At 39.6% G+C, this 9791-nt stretch overlaps 1 protein-coding gene and 1 long non-coding RNA gene across 4 annotated transcripts in view; one reads left to right on the top strand and one right to left on the bottom strand.

Moving 5' to 3' along the window:
• The window catches only part of LOC107275191 (retinal homeobox protein Rx1), a 21591-nt gene extending 12359 nt beyond the window's left edge, over positions 1-9232 (top strand). Inside the window, exons 3-5 of the mRNA XM_015755050.2 lie at positions 6900-6997; positions 7220-7398; positions 7619-9232. Of these exons, the coding sequence (XP_015610536.1) occupies positions 6900-6997; positions 7220-7398; positions 7619-7785 (444 nt within the window). The 3' untranslated portion in view covers positions 7786-9232. The remainder of the gene's footprint in view (positions 1-6899; positions 6998-7219; positions 7399-7618) is intronic.
• Positions 7703-9791, bottom strand: part of LOC112493636 — a 3672-nt gene continuing 1583 nt past the window's right edge. For 2 of the 3 annotated variants that reach the window (XR_003058136.1, XR_003058134.1), the window contains 2 exons: positions 9243-9392; positions 7703-7797 (listed from right to left, as the gene is read on the bottom strand). This is a non-coding gene — a long non-coding RNA (uncharacterized LOC112493636). The remainder of the gene's footprint in view (positions 7798-9242; positions 9393-9791) is intronic. The other variant, XR_003058135.1, reaches the window with a different exon arrangement.

The raw sequence follows: 9791 nt of genomic DNA on the forward strand, positions 1-9791 counted from the left end.
GGCCCCTTTCACCACCAGGCAATGTCCGTCCTTTCGCGAGATCGTTTTTCTTGTGGGTGCGATGTTTTCAGGCGGAAAATAAGATAATGGCTTCGCTAGGCGCGAATTCCCCCAGGGGGTGAGAATGGCGGCAGAGATCGGGGTGCGAGAAATAGCAAAGACCGTGAGATCCCGGACACCTGCTGCGTCCCGCGAATGAAAAAAATAAAGCGGAAAACGGAGATATCTGCCACGCGCGCTAAAAGGAAACAGAGCGACGGGATCATCGTGGATACTGGATGAAAATACAAGCGAGAAAGGAGAAAGATATGAAGGATCCTTAAGGGACATTGTAATATATATATGTATTTAAGGAAAAATGATTATTACCGTTATAGTTGAATTTTCGAAAATTATTCACATGCCAAAGTGTACGTGAGGTATCATCTTGTAGGCATCGTGGGATAAATTTTATATGAAATTATTATAATTCCTTCTTGTCTAACCAGATATTGCTCCTATGGATGGACCAAACTCTGTGGTATATAGTGTTAATAGACGTGGAATAACGTGGGGCAACACCCTGCTTCTATTAATTGCACTTCACCCTGAATGCAAATTGTTCGAAATTGAGCGAGGGTACCTCGAATATTTGGAAACTCCATTAGAAGCGAAGCTCCACCCTCTGTCTCCACGTGATCTCCGTCGGTTTATCGCCCTCTGACACTCCTTCGTCTCATCTGACTGTTATCCAAATTTGATGTATCTGCAATGTGTATATTGAAAATTATTTTCATCCGTCTGTACGTACCGTTTGTAATGACTATGTGTGTACTTACGGTAGCCAAGAAATGAGGGCTGCTCGATTGGAAAGAAGTTGTGTAGCTACGTGAGATACGCCGGAAAATTAGCTGTCCGTTGCTCTGAGGTCTGTGGCTCAATTAAGTACTCCGTTTAGCGGACGACTAAAAAGGGTTCAGAACAGAAGACCCTTCTCTGCTCCCTTCGAGCATCAATCATGTCAGCAACCCTTTCCCAAGGGCGGTTTTACTCGCCATTGAGACGAAGTGTTGTGCTCAAACACAAAAACACTTCGTTTGGCAGATTAGCTCTTAAATGGCGAGGGTGGCGTTCTGGAACTCTTATGGGATTGAAAGCCTGCGAGACCCATAGAAAATTTCTTAATTCTTCCTTGACTTTGCTGGATGATGAATTCCTGTGGGATTGAAAAAGAAAAATAATGTTGGTTGGTCACCGTGAAGAAAATGAAATTAGATCTGAAGATACGTAATTAAGAGAATGAGACAAGTGCTGGCAAGGGATTTCCCACGAAATGGATAAAGGGCGGGTTGGATTAGGGTGAGAAGTTGGCGATACTTTTATATAATGCTTAAGTATATATATATATATTAATATATAAGGAAATCTGTATATATAGCCATAAAGGTCTATGACGTTTCGATATTCCTTATAATATTATGAAAGCTTTGTCGGCGTACCATTTGAGAGCAGCAATTAGCAATTAGCTGGCGGTCCTTGTAATCGAATTACGGGGTCCATTGTCGGGCCCAGGTACAAACGTATTCAGTTCCATTTCAGGGCCCCTTTTTTTTTACCATGGCAAACGCCGTGCTCTCTTAGAGATCGAATTTCTCGCCGCTGCATGCCCGCCATGATAGATGCAAAATGCAACCGTGGAGGGATCCCTTACAAAGGCAGGGCCGGTGAGCTCTGTGTCGTTGGATGAATGTCACTACGTGAAAATATATCCGTTTCAGAGTTTGAGATTTCGTCGAGGGGTAGTAAGGCACAGCATCTCGCTATCCTCCAGGGATTAGTAACACTAAACTCTAAGAAAGAAGAAGGTATAAGAGACCGTCTTGAGCTTCACTTAGATCTAGGATTCGATACGACGATCATCGTCTTCCGAAAAATTCCGTTCGGCGTCGCCACTGTTCCCCGTATAGCCGAGAACAGAACCCTGAAAAAGGTATGAAGAAAAAATTTAGTCATTGCTTGGATATAACAGTAAATTTTTATCATACCGATCTAAGATCTGTTTTTGGATAATAAAATGGCGACCCACGAGGCATCCCCGTTGAATTCTCTAACGAGAATAGCTGCTATGTATATATATAGAGTTAGCTGCTAGAACGAGACACGTCAAATACAGCAACTCCGCCCATTGTGTAAGGGAATACCGAATCCGCGATATCCTGCAGAACTAACTATTAATTTGGTTCTCAGGGCAGCGGAACGGGCGAAAGCCTTCAGGGCAACGGATTACTGTCTACGGCCTACCCTGTACACAGAGAGCACCCTGTGAAGTTAATAATCATCAAAAGTCACAGTGTTTGCCGAGGGCGGGCACCCTTTGTGCGCGTACGCGTGCTCCTGACACTAATATGACCCCACCAGACTTTATTACGAGTTATTAAAGTTATTACATTGTCGAATTTTTATGCCGGAGGAGCAAAAATCTTTTGTCTTTTCATCAAAAACTGGAATCGCTTATCTGAATGATAATTTAATCGAAGCTATCGCAGAGTATCTATGACGATCGTCTTGCATGAAAGAAGATGGATCTTTAGATGGTAGCTGATGCTGTGATGATCATTCACATAAACGTCTGCATGAGGTCGATGAGGTAAACAGTGCCAACCGATGTTCCCAAAGCAAACATATTGCGCAAGAGGGACAAAGCCCTGGTCCATTCGGCTGACGCCATCCAAGAGAAAGCACAGGGTAGAGACTAGAAAGAGACTAGAAAGAGACCGGCGCTCGAAGGACAATGGGACGGCAGTGTCAAAATATACGAAGGCCATAAGGCTAATTTGACGAATTACGTGGGTTTGATTCGCGGTGCCTTGTTCAAAAACTGGGGCTGTTGTTTCGATGGCGCATTATACGACCCCACCGCATTGCGGAGAATTCGCGAGGATGGAAGCCTTGGCTTCGTTCGGCGAACTGATTGCGAGAGGGTCGAAGGGGGTAGTTGGTATTGCGAGGCCGAGGCCACCATTGCCAACTGCTTGATGTCAAATATGTGTGGTAAAATTTAGAATATACTGTACAAGATATTTTTTTATTCCTACCACTCCCGGTACTATCTTTTCTCTTTTTTTTTTCACTACTTTCTTTGAGAGGGTTCAAAATTCAATGCAGGGACAAACGGACGAGCATTCGACACGTTGGCGTCAGTCGCATTGTAAAGAATGAAATCGCATCGTGTTTGAGATGTTATTTGTAGCACATTAGTATTGTATCGCGAAACGAGGGTTAGACTGGGGCGTTGGAGTGTTTAAGGGTGATTACACGCAATGACAGGGGTGGCTTTATTGGAGAAGGTTGTCAGCGGTGCTCATCTCTCTGAACTGGACGTACGTCGTAAGAAATCTTATGAATGAAAAATTCTTATGCACAAATAAGCACACGCTGATTTTATCGTTAAAATTAAATGAGGATTTATAAAAGAAAAAAAATAATCTTTCAATGTCAAAAAATCGGAATGCAATGGCAACTAATATTTTTTTGTATCAAAAAAATTCATTGCTTATTCTCTCTATTTACTTTTTTTAACATTTATTTAGAACGACAAACAACTGTTGCTGATAATAATTTTGGACGCATTGATAGTCAACTAATTTCTTATCGTTAATTTCGCGCACTGAAATTTTTTTTTGTAAAGAAGATGAGAGACGCTGCATAGGATTGAATTTAGCCGACAGTTTGACAGGGGGTATAAAATGCGCGGTGAATAATAGACTCCAACCCTCTCTAAACATCACCCTTCTCTAGGCATACCTCGAGCGTCGTTCCCGAGCCGGAATCTAGGCTTATTTCAAAATACCCCTCTAGTACTAGCGATAGGTCTTTAATCGACTTGTAATATACCCAAAGGCAACAGTGTCCTCGTACAACTGGTGTGCGGCCGACAGTCAATCGATGCTCCATTGGCTGCACATCCCTAAATAGTACAGACATTAGAAAGACATTTCAAAAGCGGCCTGACAAGAGGAAATAAACTCAAGACCATAGTAGCAAAAAAAAAGAATTAACAGTATTTACAGGGGAGAAAAGAAAGTCGTAAATAACATTCATTTACATAAAAAAAAAATTTGGATGTTTTAAGTAAACGATAATTCACTGTTACACACAGGTCAAAAGTCGGTCAAGAAACTCACACGAATCTTGCGACAACATAATGATTCTCTAGTCTATTAGATGTTAAAAAAAAAAGTTGAAGAGAGACGGAAACAAGTGTACGATAAAGAGTAAAAAAAGAGAAAGAGAATGAAGGAGAGAGGATAAACGGTCAAGCGTGAGATGCGTTGTGACACTTTTCGAGCGTGGCGCATGCAACTCTTTTGAGGACGGGGCACCGCGTCGAACAATAGGAAAATCTGTTAATGCTATGGCGTACAATGTATGCACTCTGGCATAAACGCTACGAATACCTTTTACGGGCGCTAATCCAAATTCGAGGACCTACAGGGCCGTTCTCATAAAAGCCGACCGCTCTTCTATGAGAGGATCGAAGAAAATCTGGCAAAACTGATTTTCATTGCGATATCGCGCAGCCGTTATTTTACGTCGTCTGCGTTTCGAGCATTTGCCGCTGCTCGCAGTGGCGCTGCAGTGAACATTTTAAAACGGACGTTACAGAGAAATTCGAAGAGACGCCAGGGAAACTGAAAGATATTGAATTAGTGTGTTAACGGTAGAAGGAGGATCTTTGGCAATTTTCTTAAAAAATAACAGTAACAAGAAGACAATAATAATAAGAAGTAGAAGCTGGCAAAAATATATCAGCCCGGTACGACAGTCTAATTTTAATCTTGAAATTACTTCCATTTTATTTCAATTTTCCTGTATTTAAGTCACAAAACGAGTTTACCTGGCAATATCATTGCCTAGCAGTGTCGAGGAAGTACCTCCTCTAATAAATTTACAAGATAAAAAGGTTAAGTCGCGTTATCCGTGTTCTTTATATTTCCGCGAAGAGCAAGGCCGCCCCCGAGCCGTGTTTTATTTCCTTTCGAAGCCTGTTCGTCTCCTTCTATCTTTTTCTTACGTTCTCACTGATCTACAATCTCTCTCTTTCCCTCTTTTTCCCCATTGAATCTCCACCCTCTCCCTCCCCTACGAGATTATACAAGAGAGGGCGACGGTAAATTCGCTTATTTTCCCATCATTTCAACATGGCATCTTGTCCGTAGCCTCTTCTCATCCGCGCTCGAGGAAAGAAAATTGCTTCTCTTCATAATAAACGGAATATCGACCTGATGAGCTTGGAATGTCTTTCTAATGGCGACGCAAAAACGTTTCAATTTACCAGTCATTTATAGACACTCAGATATTTTAAAAGGTTATCACAACGTATAGTAAGCTCCGAGCATCCTTCCAGAGCTTATTTAATCTAGTGCATATATATGTATATAAACTCGCATCTCAGCATCTCTCGTGTAAAACAATTCAGTTCTCTCAGTCTCCGCATTATCCGGCAGATGGCGCAGGCTGTATAAGACCAATACAGAAGCTAGAAACAAACCAAAAGTAAATCACATATCTGCCTTATATGCACGTACGTAAAAGTACATGCAAGAAATCGTATCCCTGTCCGCTGTACGTACCGAGTCGTCGTTGAATTATTCATAAGCCCAAGCACTCGATAGCCATCGGCTTTTAACGCAACAGACTTGGCAGCCTGCCAACAGCAGCCATGTTATAATAAAGAAATCAACATGGCCGACTCCCTCTTGTATACCTGTCTTACTCTAACTCTCTTTCTCAGCCCTCTTCCACGGAGCCATCCACTCACTTTCGATTTCGCCCTCGAGCTTGTTACCCTCTTGATGCCGAAGAAGGGTGGACCAAAGTCCCCTGCCTTTCTTACCAGCTAGTTTAGGGGTGGACCGCTCCGCCCAGACATTTTGCCCCGAGCTACTTTTCTCACTTCCCAAGGACGACACTGAAGAGTGTAACTAAGCTGCACTGAAACATACAACTGTGTCATCGGAATTTATAATTTTAATTTTTTTTTAAATTTTATTTACAATATTTAGATTAAAAGCTGCCAAAGCATTTTGAAATCATAACAGTGTACCATCGTACCTGTCATAAGAAGCGTTTTTCTTCTTGTTTCTTAAAAGTGACATCCACCTCTGGTAATACCAAATAATTTTGTACCTAATGGAAGTTTTTTCTGTTGGGTTAAACAGAATTTTCAAGACGCCACTGACCGTCGGGTGGTCGATGCTCAATGTTCTTCCAGTTGAGAGTAGTAATTAGTCTGGCGAACGAGATTTCACCTGGAAGATAGGTTAACTGCGTATTAGGATAAAATGAATTGCTTGTTCGCTTTTAAGCTGCTATTACCTCAGCATTCGGTCTAGTTAATGTCTCAAAATGGGATAGAGATTCCTCTTGAAGAATTCTGGTAACAATGAGAAAAAAAAAGGGAAGCCAGGTATACATTAACTCTGGTCTAACAAGAACATTGGATAATTGTATATGTACTGCTCGTGAATTTCTTTCAGCTATTTATTTAGTGGAACTTTAAAGGCAAATTAACTTCCGTTTTGTCGTTCGATTTTGTTTGCTCATATTTGTTAGCACTTTACGTATTTACTCGGCCAGTTTACCAGTATGGATAAATGACCCTTTGTAAACACATGTTGGTCAATGTACTTAGGTGACTTTCACTTCCTTTTTTTTTTCTTATTTAACAAATATACGAATATCATTAACATTTAATCAAGTGGATTATGTTATAGGTATATATTGTACGTAGTGGAAGAAACGGTATGACTTCAGGGAATTTAGTTTTGTTTGACTAAGCAGATAAATCTTTTTTATTCCAACTTATTTACTGTTTTCTTTCTTTTATTTAATTATTTTTGTCGTTCTTGCTGTTACAGGTCTGGTTTCAAAACAGACGGGCGAAATGGCGGAGACAGGAGAAAATGGAGGCTGCCAGACTTGGCTTGAGCGAATATCATCATGCTGCTAGTATGAGGTGTGTAATTAATGGCACTAATTGAAAAAATTGTAATTACGACAGTAACGCAATATGTCGATTATAGAGAAAGTATTGAGACGGCTTTTAGTTTATAGATGTGTTACAAATTTTGTTAGTATACTTAAGTTTTACAGTGTGCACTTCGTTTATCAACTTGCTTTCATACCTGATGCTCTTGTTATTTTTCCATACTGGAAAATATTTCTTTTAAAATTACAGAAACGTAGGAGGACCCGCACTAGGTCTACCAGGCGATCCTTGGCTGGCGCCACCAGGTCTTCTCAGTGCTCTTCCTGGCTTCCTGGCTGCACCCCATACAGGATACCCGAGTTATTTGACGTCACCAAGACGATTGCCGTCGCCACCAAACGTTACCACTGTCAGTAACGCCGTGCAAGGTAAGACGAAGGAAAAAAATCTATTTCTCATTACGTTCTCAATGATCCTGCATGGCATAGCATTTTTTACGACGAGACGAAATTTCCCTTGAATGTGAACTCCTGGTGTGCTAGAAGTAACATATAAAATAGTAATTTAAATAAATAATAGTATTAAAAAACACATGACAAATAATCTTATAACAAAGATTTATATGCATATACTTTTTTTCATTTTTAGCCGTCGGTTCCCTCAGTAGTGGAATTGCCAGTATACCCGGTAACGGACACGTTCATCCGCCACCTAGTCCACCAGGACACGATCCTCGTACCTCCAGTATCCAAGCCTTAAGACTTCGAGCTAAGGAACATGTCGAGAACATCACCAAGGGTCTGCAGATGGTCTGAAGTTGATTGCTTCTAAGGATAGAATCCAATTTCGAGATTATTCCTGGTTCAGGTTTGAACATACTGTACACTGAAAATCAGAGTCTGCGATGTTCGATAATCCTAGATAAAAGTAGACAGACGTGTATTGGTTTTTGAAAAAAGAAATTATTGGATTTCCAAAAAATAAGAAAAACTGAATAGGGACCCCCCACGAGATTTGACTTCCAAAATCCAATTTCGATGTTGACTTATTTTCGTGTGGACAAATCAGACTCCCATATTCAACCAATTGGATTCAAACTGGCGGCCATGAATATTTGCCAAAGTGCAATAAACAGAAGTAAAGAACCGCCGTGGAGACGCGAACGTCGAATAAAAAGAGAATCTATTGTAAATGAAATTCCTAGTGTCTCGAGCAAATCGGTATGCGTAGTAAGGAAATTGAATTTGAATATTCTTGAAAAATGCGGCACCCTCCATTTTGATATTCGTATAAAGCGACTATGGGGATTGTTAGCTTGAAAAAGTAGAGACAGTAAGAACATTATAAAAGGATTACACGATAGAAGCAAGAGGATCGATACTAAAGAAAACAGATTTGGAAATTAAATAAATAACAAAAGAAATAAGTGTCTCGGACTAGAGGGACGTATCCTTCAGGTTTATAGTAGTCAATATAAGGAACAATGTCAAATATGACCGATACACGACATTCTCATTAGTTAACTTGGCTGACAATGAATGTCTGAGACAATCACGTGTGGATGTGTAAATATACCGTAATATAATATAGTATATCGTTCACTGATCCATTAATTATATAACGTAGAGATATAACGTATAAATTTATATGTAGAAACTAATGGAATGACGGAATTTAAAAGATCAGTAGATATTATATTTCCTTTGTTCTACGAGGAACAGGGAATACAAAAATAAAAATGAAACGTGTCTTCTGCGCGAGAAATTTGAAAATTTCACTGATAAATAATATCACCAATCGTTATTGTAATTATATTATATATATATATATATATATATATATATATATGATATAATATCAATAAATTCCATCAGTCCTAAACGCTCTGCCGATTGGACGTTTTAGAGACTAGACAATTTTGTTAGTATAACCTAGAAAACAGTCCCTTTGATATAAAATGATGTAATGCAGTATTAATACGCTAAGAGACAAGACAGAGAATGTGGATATTAAGACGTAATGAATCACGATCTACGAGTCGTGATGCTTAGAGAACAAAACAAAGAATGTAATTTCGTTAAAATTGAAAGTTCAATTAAGAATCGTTTTGAATCATTGATTCATGAGGATTTTTCAAAAATGTACGTATCGTACCGATTATGGAATTACGAATCAATGATATCATGAGACAACGTAGAGAAATGGATAAATTACATTAAATATCTATTTGTATATAATTATCTGCTCGTGATAATAATAAAATTTGATGTACATATTTAAACGTACTGCTCCTCTTTTGACCTACGTATTACGTATATTCAAATTGATTCCTTTTTCCCGCCCTTTTTCATATCCTTCAGCAAATACAGTTTGTACACTTCTGACGTGAAATTGCCATCTTGATAGGCACGTCGTCAGCATTCTGCAGACAAAAAAAAAAGAGATACAAAAAATTGTTATAAATTTTCAATATGATAAGGATTAGGAATAAAAAATGTCAAACGCCGTGAAAGGTTTGAGCGTCCGTTCTACGCTCCCTTGGATTTAAAAATTCAGGCGTATTATGGCGCACAAGTTTGTTAAAGAATTAGCATTTCAAAGAGCCGTTTTAATTAAGCTTTAATTAATTTCGTCAAGCGTCAACTCCAGGAGGAGTCAGGCATCTGATTATTCGGTTTCCTTTACTCTCTTAATTAAAATCCAGGAAGCCTCAAAACAACCGTCCAATATATATTGGTCCCGTAGTACTATATTCTTTTTTCTTTTTTTTTCCCATCCATCCAAGAAAGTCACGTCAACTCCCCCCCCCCCCCCCCAATTT

Source organism: Cephus cinctus, unplaced genomic scaffold (assembly GCF_000341935.2).
Source record: "Cephus cinctus unplaced genomic scaffold, Ccin1 Ccin1_scaffold0123, whole genome shotgun sequence".
Classification (NCBI taxonomy): Eukaryota; Metazoa; Arthropoda; class Insecta; order Hymenoptera; family Cephidae; genus Cephus; species Cephus cinctus.